Raw genomic sequence first — 19,147 nt, forward strand, 5'->3', positions numbered from 1 at the left:
AATGTTGTAATTGTTTTTGTTTCTATATAAAGCAGATATTTCCCACCCTACAGGATACATAATTTGAATTTTTTTTATACATATGTAATTCTGTTTTTCACATTTAGAACTTTAATCTATCAGGAATTTATGTTTATGATGGTAAGAGCCTTTTTTCACATCAACAATGGTAGTATTTACTATATAGTTCATCTTTTATCCATTGATTTGAAATGCCTTATCTAATTAAGAAATAAAGGTTTATATAAGTACTTTTCTGTTTCCAGGTTGTCTATTCATTCCCAGACTTTGACTCTTCATTCATCAAGAAATTTCCAAAATTGCATTTCACATAAGAAATACCTTTATAAGAAATGAAATAGAAATTTGTTAATGTCATAAAAATACCAATTGTAGATTGAAATAAATGTTCACTTTAATATTTATCACACAAATGTTTACTTACATTTATCTGAAAATTATAAGAGGACAATTTGTGCGGTATATTCAGATTACTATCCATGTAAGAACAATACATATAATTATTTATTCAACTACATCAGGATAACACACGTGGTTTTCATTTAAGATTCTCAGAAAGAGACATCATATAAGAAAAATGAATATCCTAAGATTATTAACAATATAAATAAAAATTATTTCTAAATGTCTTACATTTAACAACTTTGAATCATACTTACATTCTAATATTTCCCCAAATCATAAATTACAATAAGGGTCACTGTCAGGGTGAAAATATCTTATTTCAAAAGCTTTTTTTTAAATACGTTATTATGCTTCAATATCATCTGATTTATTCTTGGCACATGTGGCATCTTGGAAAAGTAAACATATACTGCCAATTTTATGTGTTGTGCAGGTATAAAAGAAAGAACACAGTTCAGGGGTAGAGAGACCTGTGTTCAATTACCAGCTTTGTCCTGTTGTGTGAAGCTGGTCAATTACCTCTTGGTGCTAGAACCAGGATTAAATTAAATAATGCATATTTTAAATGTATAGCATGGATAATCAATGAATGATATCCTTTCCCTAATGTATTTCCATTTTATTCACACTGTAGCAACAGCAAAATACCACAGTCTTATATTGTATTACAGTTTGAATTTTTTTTTTTAAAATTGGGAACTTAAAAAATAATATTAATGTGTTCTGAAAAATAACACTTTTAGTAAATAAGGAAATCCTTAGGGAAAAGTAAATATTTTCTAATAAAACTCAATGCCTACTGTACTCTGATTTTTTAAAAAATTCCTAAAATAAGATAAAAATGGTCAATGGTTAAGGACTTTTGGTTTTCTTTTGTGCTACTGATATAAAAATAATGGCTATATTTAAGGCTTATTAAGTGATTGTAGTTGCCCTGAACCAAATCTATATTCTTGGTGTTGTACTGTTAGTTGAAACAGACCTACTGCTTTGAACGACCATCACAGAGAATTCTCATGATATTCTATATTTGAACCAATCTTCGTCTCTATCTGACTCTCTGGTTCATTTGGTGGCATTTGACAGTTCAACTCATCTGCATTAAGGATGACTCTTATACACAATCACAAATCTCTTTTTCTAATGTTAAATACATGGTGCTTGGGAGAAATGGGATTCCTGAAAAGGAAATTTATATTGTCACAAGCATAGACTATTCTATATAGCAATGCTTATATCCCTATTCTTCTATCTTTTTATTTCCTACCCTAACCACCTGACAAATCTTCCTTCCAAATCTGACTCAAAAACCCTAACAGGAAATTTTCCTAACTAAACTTCACATCCCTCCCTTTATGTCCCTTATGTTTAAATGCAATTTATATAAACATCAACTTGTATATATTATTATTCATGTTTCATGTGCCTTCAATTTCCAGCTATAATGTCTCTGACTTTTGAAGCTTCCATGGTGCTGTGAATGTATGTACATGACTGTGTTTATTTGTGTGTGTGTGTGTGTGTGTGTGTATGAATAAAAAGCTAAAAATTCTGGGTGTCTGCAGGGTAGAAAAAGTTACATAATTTGACAGAAAAAAAACCTTCCTAATATTAAAAAGATCTGATTTCCAAAGCATCTTCAGCTTGGTTTTAGACATGTCAATAATAAAATAAAAATTCAGTGGAAAAAATGTTTAAAAAACCTTTAATACTCCAAAAGGCTTTTTAATAAATGATTATTAAGAGCACCAAATCAAAACATTTTACTGAATAGTGGTTTAACCTTTCCTATAACTTAGGAATGTAGACTTGTTTTCATTCAAGACAAACAATACTGAACAGGAATAGGTGTTGTGAATCAGGATAAAAAAGGCCATTCATTCTAGATCAATATCTAATGGACATTTTGCAATTAATTTGAAAATCCTTCTGTGGTACAGACACATTATGTTAGGTAAAAGAATAGTTTATATCAAGATGTAATAGATCTCTGTAGTTGTTTTGATACTGTAAAATATGACAATACTGAAGTTGCTATTTAAGAAGAAAATTTTTGTTTATAATAGCTGTTAGTAATAAAATAGGATATAATAAAAATTATTCTCAATATGTGTATTTTCAAATTTTCCTGACAGTGTCCTTCTAAGAAATCTGACAATTTGTTATTAGATTACACACATTTGATTTTCATTTTTATGATTGAAAATATTACTTGCATAATAACAGACAACAATAAATAGTAGCTTTTTTACTGAAGTACTCTGCAATTGATATTTAAAGCTTTGCAATAAAACAAAATTCATTATAATTTTTCATAAGTTAAATTATATAGCATATAATGTATGCTACAATTACAAACAAAATAAATAAAATGAAGGAGGCTTAAATAATTCTAGACAATAACCATGGGATGTTTTGGCTGTCATTCGAAATGATTAGATTTTACATGTTTATATTGAATTCTAATGCATTTTGAACCCCAAAACCTTTATCTTAAAATAATATACTAAAAAAATCAAGTTTACCATGTAAACACAAGGCTCTAGATGCCTTTTTTCACGGGTCACCTAGGAAATAAAATAAGAAAAATGGGCAAGGAAAGTTCTTTCTGGTGTTACAAAATGCCTCTTCGTGTCCCTTTATATACTTATGGCATTTTTAGAGCACAAATTATGATAGCTTTGGCAAATTATAAGCTTATTTAAGTGATAACTTACTTGGAAGAAAAAAAATTAAACTAAAACTTTCCTCTTTTTGGCTTATTCATTCTCAATCTTTTTTCCCCCTCTAATATACAACAGTGGTATAAAAGCACTTTTGAAATGCACACTATTAACCATTTTAAACAGCACAAAATGAATTGGATTAATGTATACAGTTAATCAAAATAGATTGTAGGCATAGATACTAGGGTGAGGTCCTCGAATTTGTTACACGCAGTGCTAAACTTGCAAGAGATCTCAGGGCAAAAGTAGATACTTTGTGACATATCCCAGCTTTTGAAATATAGTTAGAAGCCAATCGAAAAAGCCTTTCAGCACCAAAGGTATTGAAATGCCCAGGGAGCACTTTCTCAACCAGACCTCTGTCCACTAATTCTATTAGACGTTCACAAGTTCCAACATAGTCACTTATCCTGCTGTATGGGAGCCAGTCAATCAGTGATCCATCATATACAACATCGCCACTGAAGAGAATCTTTCGGTCTTTGTCATGTAAGCAAATACTGCCTCTGGAGTGACCTGGCATGTGCATAACAGTGAGTTGTCTGTCACCAAGGTTGATCACATCCCCTACAAATGGAAACAGAATTTACAGATAAATATGTTTGTATACTTGACTTCAAACATTTACAAAACACAAGTACTTCAAGTGGTTTTAGGAAAATTGGGAAGGATAACACTCATTCTACTTTTGTTCCATACAAACTGTATTTCTGAATGATGATTTAAAAATAAATGGTTTACATTTAATTACTGTTCGCTAGACCAGTATTTCCCCAAGTGAGTAATGTAGAACACTGCTTCTGCGAGTCATTATGATAAAGAAGATGATTCTGTGGTCAAATAATTTTGGAACTGTTGTTTCTAAGAAAATGAACCATCTCTCTTTTTTGTAAGGCTTTTAGAGTTTTTAATATACCAGTGAATACTGTAGAAATACATAAGGTAAGTATAGGTGTAATATTTCTCAGACTTATTTGTTCATGAAACGTTTACATTTCAGAACAGCCCACAATACCACTATCCTGTTGGCACAATTCATAAATGTTGTTCTAGTGAAATGTATTACCTTTTGTCCCTTGTTGGTTTACCCTATGGGCATTAGGGCTAGAGGAATTGGTACATATGATGATGCTTTGGCTAATGCTATTGGTATAATAAATTACTCTTTGTTTTTGACCCAGAAACCTCATGTCCTCTTTCAGAATCCATTAAACCAGGGCAGGCTAACTTGAAAGTAGGATAAAATTTCAGACTCACTATAGTTATTGAGAATGGGGAGCAAATGGAGCTATATGGATACAAAATTGCTGTTTCACTGGAATTAAACCAATACTCACTTGAAGTAAAACATGATAAGGTAAAATGTCCATATTATAATCTCTAGTGAAAACACTACAGAAAGAAAATTATAAAAATATAGCTAAGAAGTCAGTAGAGGAATTAAATGGTGTAATAATCAGGATTGGTTAAAAATAAAAGGAAACCATAAAGAAGAGATTAAGGGCTGGGGCTGTTGCTCAGTGGTAGAGTGCTTGCCTAGCATGTGTGAGGCCCTGGGTTCAATCCTCAGCACCACATAAAAATAAATGAATAAAATAAAGCTATTTAAATAAAAAAGAAGAGATTTTTAAAAGAAATGAGACATAACAAATAAAACAGCAGATCTAAAACCCAACTGTATCAATAATTTCATTAAGCATGAATGGGATAAACACTCTATAATTATGGTCAGAAATCATCAGATTGGGTTAAAAATAAAGAGATATATACAATTAACAAAAGAGGAGCTAGAAAGCCAAAGACAAAATCAGTTGAACAAGCTACACCATATGCATATTAATTCAAGTGGCTATATTAGTATAAGACAAAATAGCTTTTTTTAATCTTTATTTTATTTATTTATTTATTTATTTATTTATTTATTTATTTTTACGTGGTGCTGAGGATCGAACCCAGGGCCTCGCACATGCTAGGTGAGTGCTCCACCGCTGAGCCACAACCCCAGCCCTGACAAAATAGATTTTTAACATAAGAAATGCTCCGGAGAACAAGTATATTTTTATGAGGATATAAATCAGGTAAATATATTTTAAAAGAATAAATGTATATGCACATAAAACATAGAACAAAAATGCATGAAGGAAAATCTGACAAAACTGAAATAAGAATATGATTCAATAATCATACTTGGAGAGTTCAATATTCCTCTCCCTGAGTAAAACATACATAACAAATAAATAGAAAATAGATAAGGATACAAAAGACCCAAACAACTCCCTTCAATTAACTTCACCTAATTGACATATATAAAATACTTCACTTCAACATAGTGAAGTACACATTATTTTCAATTGTACATTGCATATTCACAAGGACATCAATGAAGTTTTGAAAAATTTAAAAGGAATAAACCATATGAAGTTATGTTCTCTGACACATATAATTAAAATTATGAAAACTAGAAATAATAAACCTAATTTATAATTTTTTTGTTTTTTGCAGTACTAGGAATTGAACTTAGGTCTTAGTGCATGCTAAAAGAACTCTAAACTGTAACACAAGCCCTTTTTATTTTTTATTTTGAAACAGGGTCTTGCTAAGTTGCCCAGTTGGTCTGGAACTTGTGATCTCCTGCCTCAGTCTCCTAGGTAGCTGGGATCACATATGTGCACCATGGCATCCAGCCTATAATATATTTTGGATAAAAAAAAAGCCATAATTAAAATAGAAATACGAAAGAATACGTGAAATATCCACATAAATTAGATATCATAATTCTACCAAATTTATGAAATAAAAAATTAGAAAATTAGAAAAAATATGGATTAAACTAGGTAAAAATAAAACATCAAAATGTATGGAATATAGCTAAGCAGTATTTAGAAGAAAATTGCTTTAGATGCTTATTTTCTAAGCAATAAATGCTTAAAATCAATAACCAAAGTAACTATCTTAATTAGATATGAAAAGAAAAGCAAATCAGACATGAAATATTAAGTAACAAATAATAAAGAGTGCAGCAAAAATAAACGAAATAGGAAATATATCACTACAGAAAAAAATAATGAAACCAATAATTTCATTCTATTCAAAGGGAGAGATATACTGTCACTATTACAATCAATATCATTAAGATGGTAGTTTAACCCATTTTTTCCATTGCTCAACTGTCTAACAGTGTTTAAAATTCTGAGCCAATATGGTAGCTACAAACCACAGGCAACTAATAGCACTTGAGGCTAGTACAACAAAGAAATTAATTTTTTATTTTAAAATCTAAAATTTGTGTTTAGATAGTCACATGTGGCTTATAGCTACTATAATGCTCAGTACAGATTCAATACAATATCAACCAAAACATTCACATATTTGTTTGAAAAGATTGAAAATCTGACTATAAATTTACATAAGATGCAAACAACTTACAATAACCAATTATTATGAAATAGAAAAATAAATTTGAAAGACTTCTAAGACCTAATTTCAAGATGTTCAATACACTACAGTAGGTAATATGTCAATGGCTAAATGACAGACATTACTCTCACATACTCAAGCAAGAAGGCAGATTCCAGAAGTAGACACCCAAAATAGGGTCAATAGAGTTTTGACAAAGTTGAAGGCAATTCAACCCAAGGTAATGCAGTGGGTAAGAGGACAGTCTTCATTAAACTAAATTAGCATATTTTGGATATCTGTGAGCAAACAAAAGTGAACTTCTCAACTTCCACCTCATGATATTCACAAAAATTAACTCAAAAGAGGTCATAAACATAAATTTGAGAGTTCATAGGAAAGGAAAACAAAAATTTTTGCAATCTTAGGCTATACATGGATATAGCACAAATAACGTGAATCATAAGGAAAAAATCACTGATTAGCCTTCATCTAAGTTATAAACTTCCTATTGAAATATTGCCATCAATAAAATAAAAAAGTGAGCCCACATACTGAGATAAAATATTATATGTATATTTGATATATTTTACATATTATACACATATCAGCAGTATTGGGGATTTATACCTCAATAATAAAAAAACCTCAATTCTTAAAAAAGAGGAAAGATCTTAATAGATCTTTTACAAAGAAGATCTGATAGCAAATAAGTATCTGAAAAGATGTTCAACATCATTAGTCATTAGGGAAATGCAAATTGGATCCCACTGAAACATTACACATTCTCATCAGAATAGCTAAATACAAAAGAACTAACAAAGTCAAGCATTGGCAAGAATATGGAAAATTGGAACTTCCATAGGCTGTACCTGGGCATGTAAAATGGTATAAATACTTTGGAAAACAGTTTGGCACATTCTTAAAAAATTAACTTACATTTATCACATACAACTCAGGAATTCTATTTCTAGGTGTGTACCCAGGGAAATGAAAACATGTGTCCCACAGACAGATTTGTACACAAACTCTCATGGCAACATCATTTATAATAGCCCAAAATTAGAAAAATTCAAATTTCATTCAACAGGTGCATAAATAAATGAAGTTTTGTATCTTTACAGTAATAGAAAGAAATGAACTATGAATACATACAACAACATGCATGAATCTCTTATACTTCACGTGAAAGGAAAAGAGGAAGATACAAAGACTATGTATTACATAACTGTATTTCCTGAGAATTTTCAGAAAATCAAAACTATAGTGACACAAAATGATCATTAGGCCAGAGGTGAGAGCAGTTTCTGGTTTGATAGATCCAGGATAGTTTGGAAAGAAGCAAGAGGAAATTTTTTAAGGTGATGAAAGCATTTTCAAACGTGATTGTGCTTATAACTATGTAAATGTAAACATTTCCTAAAACTCATCAAACTATACACTAAAAATGGGAGCAATGGTGGTGGACTAAAATATTATTTATTATTATATATATTATTTCTATTTATTATATATAATGTTATTTATATAATGTATTATAATTTGTATAATTATTATATAATTTATGATTTATATATTACTTGTTATATATTATTTATTATTATATAATAAAATATTATTTATTAAATATTATTATTAATTATTTGATTTTGAAGTGCCATTTGTAAAAAGTAAAGCTTTTAAAAAGGATATAATAAGTGGAAACAATTCAATTGCTCACCAACTGGTGAATGGGTAAATAAAATGTTGGATACTCATAAACAAAAACATTATTTGGTAATAAAAAGAAATGAAGTACTGATTCATACTCTAATGTGGATAAACCCTGAAATCATTTAACTAACTGAAAGAAAGCAGGCACAAATGTCCACACATTGCATGGTTCCATTTATATGAAATTTCCAGAACAGACAAGTCTGGGGTGGGGTTAGGGCTTAGAGATTTATTGGGGGGGTGGGTAAAGAGATTCATGGGGGGCAGGGCATGGGAGACAGGGGAGGCCAAATGGTATGGTGCTAATTTTGGGGGGTAAGGGAAATGTTCTAAAATTGATTTTGATGACAGATGCACAACTCTGTCACTATATTTAAAGCCACTGAACTGTGTTAAATGGATGAATTGTACACAAATTATATCTAAATAAAGCTATTAAAAAGAGATACAATAGAATTGATTGCAAAAAAATCAATAATTTTTTATATCTTCAAATTCATTTTCTAAATATGTCGAGTACTTCTGGCTTCTGCTTTGCAAGCCCATGGATGCACATTTTTTCTTCTATGAATTCCAGAGCAAAGGAATTCCTTGTTATTTGAATATCATTAGTATTTAAAAAAAAAAAAAAAAAGGAAAAGCTAACCAAAAATAGGAACTAAAATTTTATAATAAATAGTAGGAAAGTGGTTGAAATTTCATTTTAAAAAGTTGCTAAATTACTTAACAGTAAAGAGCCATTTTGGCAGTTCACTAATCAATCTTGCCTAGCATTCCAAGTAATATTAAATTTAATAATAATCTTTTAGTGATTTTTATTTTCTTTTTTTCTTTCTTTTTTTGGTCATATAGAGGATCTTTTGGGCAAAACCATTCTAGCCTTCATTAACTTTCCAAAGGGTCTTTCTAAATACTTTAGACTTCTAATTATTTGATTTTGAAGTGACATTTGTGCCACTGTTTATATCACCTTGCCTTTCTTCTATCTTGAACCTGATCTAGCTCTTCAACAGTGCTTCTCAAAGCATTGTCTGAAGACCAGTAAGTCCAGCAGCCATAGTAGAGATAGTAGTTTTCCATGTATTTTTCCTTCTTGTTCTTCTTTTCTTTTAAATGCATGATATAGTTTGAAAAGCAATTAAACCTCGATTTCTAGGATTTGACTGTGATGTTTGTTGGACATACACATTCTTAGTCCCAGTCCAGAGTTCTTAAATCAGTCTCCTAGAAAAGAGTCTCTGGAATCTGAATGCTGAACAAGAAACTTCTTTCATTATCAGGAAGTTGGGAAGCAATGAACTATACCAGTTGTTACCAAATGTTAAATGTGTGGCCAAACCATCGGTAGGAATTGTTAAAACCATGAGCACTGGGTACCGGCCCCAGTTTCTGGTTTAATAGATCCAGTGTATAACATGAAGAATCTGCACAAGTTATCAGATAGCAGCACTGAGGCTGTTCAGTTCAGAACCACACTTTGAGAACTACTAGTTAGCCAGCATTGCCTATTCAGTGATGACAACACCTGAAGAAGGATCAAGTGGAAGCAGTGTATCACTATAATTATACTATACAATTGTATGCGATGTAACTCCAAAAAATAATCTCTCTCTCAAATTGTGCTATGCAGACCCACTTCATCAGCATCACCTGGGATTTATGTTAACAATAAGGTTTCCTTTGTCCCATACCAGTCCTATAGTATCTGAAGTTTATGGCCTTAGGGTTGAGAAATTGCTATTTTAAAATAAGCTCCTCAAATGGTTGTTTTGCAAACCGAATTCAAGGAACATGGGCATATCTAAAGACTTTTTAAAGAGATGATTCCAAACAATGTATAGCCACAGGAATAAAGACTTTGAAATAAGTTTGGTTCTGGTCATACTTCCAGGGCAAGAGAGCAAGAAGCAAGGACCCCCACATCTATCTGGGGTAGCTGAAATCTATTTCAGAATGCAAAAAAAAAAAAGCCTCATTTGCTGCTGCTGCTTCTTCATCATCTTCTCTGGTCCCTGTATCACTTTAAGATGGTGATTTCATGGTGTCCTCTCTCAAGAACTAGAGTGACCTAGAAAATGTATCACATGTGCAATTGATGCAGCTGTCCAGATCCCAGTCATATTAGACATCTCTTGAGTGACTATTCACATCATGACATGTCATCCTTTGTCTTTTTTAATTTCAGTTTTTACTTAAAAAATGTGTAAATATTTGAAATAAAATGTTTAGGTCTTAAAATGTAAGAAAATTTTTTTGCCCCATTCTCTATTATTGACAATTTTGCTTTCAAAAGCAAACAATTTTAACAATTTAAGTCATTTCAACCAACTCTTCCTGATATACTTATTACCAAATAATTATCCTCCATTTCTTGGCTTACCAATTACATATGCTGTACTGATTTCATGTATGTATTATTATTTCTTAGTTTCAAATTTTTATGTTACCTCTTGATTTTCATTATGATATTGAAGGATTTTTAGTTTTTTATTCCTCATATTCAATATACCATATCATCTTTACATGTGTATACATTTCTTGCCTTCTCACCACACTCGGATGCACAAGAATTATAAGTTGACTGCTCTAATATGGAGCTCCCTATGCCTGGGGTACTGTCTTTGTCAGAGCATAATCCACTGTACCACCTTGATACTTTCTTGTGACAATCTTTTGTATTCAATTTACTGTTTTCTCTACTAGATGTCTTCCTCTTTCTTGTTTTTCTCCCTTATTTTGAAGGGGCTTATCCTGGTGGCTTCAATATGTGGGAAATAATATTTTGAAAACTTGATTGATAATGGGATAGATAATAAAGTTCTAGGATGATAATCATTGTCATTCAGATTTGTAGGCATTTTTTTTTTCTTTTCTAGCTCCAAAGCCATTCTAATCTGAATAAATAACACTTTTGTTTAAATTTCTGGAAGCTCATAGAATCTTGTTTGATTCAAATATTCTGCAATATTATAGTAATATGTTTTGGCTTGGATATGTTTTTATTCATGGTACTTGAAATTCACATCTTTTAACTATGAAATACATTCTTGGATTACCTCTTTCTTTCCTATTTATTCTCCCTCACTTAATTTACTTTATCTCTACTTCTACTATCCCAATGTTGAATTTTCCAAACTGGTCCTCTACTTATTTAGTCTTTTTCTCACCTCGTTTACATTTTGCCTAACTGCTCTTCTGTATGTTTTCAACTTTGTCTTCTATATCTTCTACAAAGTAATTTCTGATGTATTAAACTCTAAGAGCTCTTTGTAGATGTTGTTCTGTTGTTTATTGTAGCTTGGATATTTGGTATGAGCTAGCTCATCTTATCTCCCTAATGATACTGATAACAGCCCCCCACAAGTTGCTTTATGCTGTTTGTTTTAATATTTGATCTCATGTTACAGAATTTTCTCAGATTTTTCATAATGCTTGTTGCCTATTTAAGAACAGGGAATAAAAATGCTGCTTGAAGCACAATAATGAGGGCTAGTGAACTATGCTTCATAGCAGAGAGAGCAGGTCAGAGATTACTTAAGAATTCCTCTACATGGGCATCTTCCTCTAGGAGTCAAATTCCTAGATAAGATTTTCCTAATTTCCTACCCTGCAGGTAAAGGCCTGGTTCTTGGACTTCTGGGCATCCAGTAGAGAAACACACACACACACACACACACACACACACACTCTCTCTCTCTCTCTCTCTCTCTCTCTCTCTCTCTTTCTTATACCTTTTGTTTTTCACACTGAGTCCCTGAACTCAATAGAACTCAGCATCTCTCAATCAAGAAAGTTCTCTATTTTACCATTCCCAGAGAATAGACTAACTGGATGAAGGTGGGGCATACACATAAGAAGGAAGGATTACAGAGTTTTAACAGCTTAAACTTCTTACAACCAATTTTACTTTAGGATTCCCTTTGCCCCCACTGAGGTACCAACTACTGCTAATTTCTGAGCCTTTTAAGGCATCTTTTGTGCAGACTGAATTGACTCTTGATTTTCCATTGCTGGCATGGTAAAAAAAAAAAAAAAAAAACCTACTCAGTCACCACATCTACTTTCTAGCATCTAAAACAGTTCTCTTAGCCTATGTAAATTTATGCTTGAAACCAAAAATCATAATGTTTTAGTAGCAGTACTAGTGCAGCATTGGAAGGGAGCCAAATTAGATGTTATCTGTTCAATTTTCTACCTTTCTGGAATCTGTATGTTGTATTTTTTATCTCCCCAAATCATTTTAGTCTACTTGAAACCACTCCTCTGAGATAATATCTGGTGACTCTGGGAAAATTGTCTAAACACAATATAAAGGAGTAGAGATAATACCATGCATCTTATCTGATCATAATGGAATGAAACTGAAAATCAACGATAAATCATGCATCACTTGGAGAATGAACAATAGGTTACTGAATGATCAATGGGTTATAGAAGACATCAAGGAGGAAATTAAAAAATTCTTAAAGATAAATGAAAACACAGACACAACATATCGGAATCTATGGGACACATTGAAAGCAGTTCTAAGAGGAAAATTCATTGCTTGGAGTTCATTCCTTAAAAAAAGAAAAAACCAACAAATAAATGATCTCATACTTCATCTCAAAATCCTAGAAAAAGAAGAGCAAAACAACAGCAAAAGAAGTAGAAGGCAAGAAATAATTAAAATCAGAGCTGAAACTAATGAAATCGAAACAAACGAAACAATTGAAAAAACTTGACAAAACTAAAAGTTGGTTCTTTGAAAAAATAAATAAAATCGACAGACCCTTAGCCATGCTAACGAAGAGAAGAAGAGAGAGAACTCAAATTACTAGCATACGGGATGAAAAAGGCAATATCACAACAGACACTTCAGAAATACAGAAGATAATCAGAAATTATTTTGAATCCTTATACTCCAATAAATTAGAAGATAGTGAAGGCATCAATAAATTTCTTAAGTCATATGATCTGCCCAGATTGAGTCAGGAGGATATAGACAACCTAAACAGACCAATATCAATTGAGGAAATAGAAGAAACCATCAAAAGACTACCAACTAAGAAAAGCCCAGGACCGGATGGGTATACAGCAGAGTTTTACAAAACCTTTAAAGAGGAACTAATACCAATACTTTTCAAGCTACTTCAGGAAATAGAAAAAGAGGGAGAACTTCCAAATTCATTCTACGAGGCCAACATCACCCTGATACCTAAACCAGACAAAGACACTTCAAAGAAAGAAAACTACAGACCAATATCTCTAATGAACCTAGATGCAAAAATCCTCAATAAAATTCTGGCGAATCGGATACAAAAACATATCAAAAAAATTGTGCACCATGATCAAGTAGGATTCATCCCTGGGATGCAAGGCTGGTTCAATATACGGAAATCAATAAATGTTATTCACCACATCAATAGACTTAAAAATAAGAACCATATGATCATCTCGATAGATGCGGAAAAAGCATTCGACAAAGTACAGCATCCCTTTATGTTCAAAACTCTAGAAAAACTAGGGATAACAGGAACATACCTCAATATTGTAAAAGCAATCTATGCTAAGCCTCAGGCTAGCATCATTCTGAATGGAGAAAAATTGAAGGCATTCCCTCTAAAATCTGGAACAAGACAGGGATGCCCTCTCTCACCACTTCTGTTCAACATAGTTCTCGAAACACTGGCCAGAGCAATTAGACAGACGAAAGAAATTAAAGGCATCAAAATAGGAAAAGAAGAACTTAAATTATCACTATTTGCAGATGACATGATTCTATACCTAGCAGACCCAAAAGGGTCTACAAAGAAACTATTAGAGCTAATAAATGAATTCAGCAAAGTGGCAGGATATAAAATCAACACGCATAAATCAAAGGCATTCCTGTATATCAGCGACAAATCCTCTGAAATGGAAATGAGGACAACCACTCCATTCACAATATCTTCAAAAAAAATAAAATACTTGGGAATCAACCTAACAAAAGAGGTGAAAGACTTATACAATGAAAACTACAGAACCCTAAAGAGAGAAATAGAAGAAGATCTTAGAAGATGGAAAAATATACCCTGTTCATGGATAGGCAGAACTAACATCATCAAAATGGCGATATTACCAAAAGTTCTCTATAGGTTTAATGCAATGCCAATCAAAATCCCAACGGCATTTCTTGTAGAAATAGAGAAAGCAATCATGAAATTCATATGGAAAAATAAAAGACCCAGAATAGCAAAAACAATGCTAAGCAGGAAGTGTGAATCAGGCGGTATAGCGATACCAGACTTCAAACTATACTACAGAGCAATAGTAACAAAAACAGCATGGTACTGGTACCAAAACAGGCGGGTGGACCAATGGTACAGAATAGAGGACACAGAAACCAATCCACAAAACTACAACTATCTTATATTTGATAAAGGGGCTAAAAGCATGCAATGGAGGAAGGATAGCATCTTCAACAAATGGTGCTGGGAAAACTGGAAATCCATATGCAACAAAATGAAACTGAATCCCTTTCTCTCGCCATGCACAAAAGTTAATTCAAAATGGATCAAGGAGCTTGATATCAAATCAGAGACACGCCGTCTGATAGAAGAAAAAGTTGGCTACGATCTACATACTGTGGGGTCGGGCTCCAAATTCCTCAATAGGACACCCATAGCACAAAAGTTAATAACTAGAATCAACAAATGGGACTTACTCAAACTAAAAAGTTTTTTCTCAGCAAAAGAAACAATAAGAGAGGTAAATAGGGAGCCTACACCCTGGGAACAAATCTTTACTCCTCACACTTCAGATAGAGCCCTAATATCCAGAGTATACAAAGAACTCAAAAAATTAGACAATAAGAGAACAAACAACCCAATCAACAAATGGGCCAAGGACCTGAACAGACACTTCTCAGAGGAGGACATACAGTCAATCAACAAGTACATGAAAAAATGCTCACCATCTCTAGCTGTCAGAGAAATGCAAATCAAAACCACCCTAAGATACCATCTCACTCCAGTAAGATTGGCAGCCATTATGAAGTCAAACAACAACAAGTGCTGGCGAGGATGTGGGGAAAAGGGTACACTTGTACATTGCTGGTGGGACTGCAAATTGGTGCAGCCAATTTGGAAAGCAGTATGGAGATTTCTTGGAAAGCTGGGAATGGAGCCACCATTTGACCCAGCTATTCCCCTTCTTGGTCTATTCCCTAAAGACCTAAAAAGAGCATGCTACAGGGACACTGCTACATCGATGTTCATAGCAGCACAATTCACAATAGCAAGACTGTGGAACCAACCTAGATGCCCTTCAATAGACGAATGGATAAAAAAAATGTGGCATTTATACACAATGGAGTATTACTCTGCATTAAAAAATGACAAAATCATAGAATTTACAGGGAAATGGATGGCATTAGAGCAGATTATGCTAAGTGAAGCTAGCCAATCCCTAAAAAACAAATGCCAAATGTCTTCTTTGATATAAGGAGAGTAACTAAGAACAGAGTAGGGACGAAGAGCAGGAGAAGAAGATTAACATTTAACAGGGATGAGAGGTGGGAGGGAAAGGGAGAGAGAAGGGAAATTGCATGGAAATGGAAGGAGACCCTCAGGGTTATACAAAAGAACATACAAGAGGAAGTGAGGGGAAAGGGAAAAATAATACAAGGGGGAGAAATGAATGACAGTAGAGGGGGTAGAGAGAGAAGAGGGGAGGGGAGGGGAGGGGAAGGGAGGGGGGATAGTAGAGGATAGGAAAGGCAGCAGAATACAACAGACACTAGTATGGCAATATGTAAATCAATTGCATGTGTAACTGATGTGATTCTGCAATCTGTATACGGGGTAAAAATGGGAGTTCATAACCCACTTGAATCAAAGTGTGAAATATGATATATCAAGAACTATGTAATGTTTTGAACAACCAACAATAAAAATTCAAAAAAAAAGAAAAGAGAGAGGCAAGTTCAATCCAAAAAAATAAAAAAAAAAAGAAAAGAAAAGAAAATTGTCTAAACACATACAATGGAGACAAAAATGCCAGAACTTGAATCACATGAATATTGAAAAAAAAAATAGGCAACATGATGTCTGCCCATTCAAGATCTAGCACTATCTTCTCACAGGAAAATATCATTTCATTATTAATAAGGCAAGCTGTTTTTTCATCAAAGATAATGCACTGGATGACGTGGCTGTTCTCTCCTTGTCCTCCTGTCCCTCACTTATAAGTCTGCTTTGGGGTTAGAGATTCAGTGAACAGATTTATGCTTCTCCATAAAAGGTAATCATCAATTCACTAAATGAAATGTAATAAATTATTTCAGCCACTTTGTGTTCTAACCAAAGTAATGAAGACTATATGCTGTTGAGTATGTACTGTGTATGTGTGTGTGTGCATCTGTACATGGCTTTTTAATATAAGTATTTTATATCTCCTTCTAGGTATCTGGATTATGTTAATAGCAAGTTAACAGGCCTCATCCTCTAGAAGAGACAGGAAATTAATATTCCTGAGAAGTGAGGAAATTAGATAGTACTTGAGAAGATGAGGCATCCTGCTCTTAATGAAAAACAACTTTTGATAACACAGTACTACCACCTTCAAAGTGTTTGTAAATATTAAGCTTTCTTTTCACACCTTCAAAGCTTTAAAGCACCACACAAGTGGCTAGAAGGCCCTTTGCAGCTCCAAAAATGGCAGGATTCTACCATCAATTGGGATTCAGGAAACCTGGGTTCCCGTACAAGTTCCTTCCCAAAATGTCAAGGAGACCTCGGGAATAGTGTTCAGGTCTGTGTAGATCCTCTCTTCATCTATAAAACAATAATGCCTACCATTCTTTCGCCCTTGAGAATCTGAATATCCACCAACTGCTTGGAAATGCTACCTCTAAAAGTATCAATTCTATCAAAGAAATATAATGATTAAAAGTATATTTAATATAAATACTTTTTTCATCTAAAATTGTCAGATAATGTAAGACTCTTACCTAACAGGTTTTGTTTTTTAAATACTCAGATTTAAAACTTTAAGGACACTTTTGGGAGGAGGATGAGACATAGACTTTTACAATTTTTTTAATATTACAAATGATCAAGATATCATCTGTAAGAAAAACTGATTTTTGTAAAACATTTTATTATCTGCTGTATTGTTTAGTCTTATAGTTAGCTTCACTGTAGTGCAAAACTGGATATTCTTCATAAAGGCATGTTTCAATAGACTAAATAGACAATTAAAATGATAAGATAGAAAGGAAAAAAGGGACTTTCACATTCTGCTTAGAATTATCATAATTCTTGGTATGATTTATGGTATGTTCTTCATGCTTTTATCTATTGTGCCTTGGTTCAAATCCTAGCTTTTATCACCATCTCGCTAGGCAAGACATTTAATCGGGGATTGGTTACCTGTTTTCAAATACGTAGTGAGGCTAAAATTCTTCTAAATAGAAGAGAAATATACCAAATATGCTGTTGTGGCTCAGTTCCTGTGTGGAAAGAGTAGGGCCCTATCTTGTTTTATTCCATGAATTTCTCTCTGAAACCGCATCGTCTTTCATAACCAAAGATGACCAAGGCCATCTATTTATTATTCCACATACTTCACCCCATAGGAAACAAAGCTTATTAATCTTTCTCAGGCATCGCTTTCAAGCAGACCAGATATCTGACATTACATAAGCTAGACATATTCTATTTTATGTTCACTATCAAGCTTTTTCTCTAGTGAGGCAACATCAAGAAAAGAAACCAATCTGAAAGATAAAAATGAATGCGCAGATTGGAATCACTGCTCTGATGGTTTTCTAAGCCTACAGGTGGTAACTGTTCATACCAGGTGGTGACTGAGCAAATTAAGTCAGCAGTTCTCAAAAGCACAAAGTGCGACATGTACTCTTCGTGAGGCGTTATTCCTTAAAAGTCTACTTGCTATAAAATCCTGGAAATGTCAGACGGGTTCTCAGGGGGAAAGAAAGGGAAATCCCTGGTCACCGGTCTCTGTAGTGTTACTACTGCAACAGACACAGGAAACTGACTAGGGGGTGGTGCCAGCTTTCAATCGAGTACTCTGAATCACTACACTGTACCAGAGCTACTGTCTACTGACAGAGAAGGCTGCGATGGCCTCGGCACTGATGTAGTGGGCTTTTACCCTGGGAAGGGTAAGACAGAAGGGATGCGTCTGCGATGTACCCAAACAATCCCACTATGGCCACGCAATTTTGCAATACGCAGTACTCGGACAGTCTCTCCCCAATCCCCTCCCTTAACGCGATCGCGTGCCCGTGGGGGCCTATTACCATCCTGCAGAATGAGGGTGGGCTGCACCGCCTGCACTCGGAACTGCCTGGCCCTCCAGCCGGGGCTGGGCGCCCGCACCACCTCGCTGTCCGAAAGCCAGGTCACGGTCTCAAAGTTGTCCCCGCGAGCCAGGGCCTCGGCCTCAGCGTGGTGCACGGCCACCTGGTCGAACTGGTACAGACCGCCGGAGTGGTCGAAGTGCACGTGGGTGGCCACAGCCAGAAGCGGCCGGGGCGCCGCATCCTCTTTGGCCCCGCAGTCCTGCAAGAGGCCGGAGGAATACAGGTACTCCGGGAGGCTGCGCAACCCCAGGCCGGTATCGATCACTACGTCCTGCTCGGAGCCACGCACCAGCCAGATATTGGCGCGGTTGCCGGACTCATAGAAGCGTTCTTGAATCCAGAAGATGCCATCGCCCAGAGATTTGTGGGCGTACCACTCGAGCGCCGACATGCTGGGCAGGGGTGCGGCTAGGCAGGGTGGGTGTAGGCGTGTGTGCCTCCTACAGGCTGTGCAGACACTGGGCGCTGCGGCTGTTTGAAGCCCTCTGCCCGCAGCCAAGGAGGAGGTGCAGAGCGAGGGGGCGGGGATGCGGGTGGC

The 19,147-nt window shown here is 34.4% G+C and overlaps 1 protein-coding gene across 1 annotated transcript in view; it reads right to left on the reverse strand.

Annotated features, from left to right (window-relative positions):
* Nucleotides 1-395: 395 nt before the first annotated feature.
* Nucleotides 396-19,147, reverse strand: part of Mblac2 (metallo-beta-lactamase domain containing 2) — an 18,792-nt gene continuing 40 nt past the window's right edge. Inside the window, exons 1-2 of the mRNA XM_015483611.2 lie at nucleotides 18,547-19,147; nucleotides 396-3,719 (exon numbers count right to left, since the gene is read on the reverse strand). The exon at nucleotides 18,547-19,147 is cut by the window's right edge and continues 40 nt beyond it. Coding sequence (XP_015339097.1) covers nucleotides 3,334-3,719; nucleotides 18,547-19,000 — 840 coding nt within the window. The 5' untranslated portion in view covers nucleotides 19,001-19,147 and the 3' untranslated portion in view covers nucleotides 396-3,333. The remainder of the gene's footprint in view (nucleotides 3,720-18,546) is intronic.

Source organism: Marmota marmota, unplaced genomic scaffold (assembly GCF_001458135.2).
Source record: "Marmota marmota marmota unplaced genomic scaffold, marMar, whole genome shotgun sequence".
NCBI classification, from domain to species: Eukaryota; Metazoa; Chordata; class Mammalia; order Rodentia; family Sciuridae; genus Marmota; species Marmota marmota.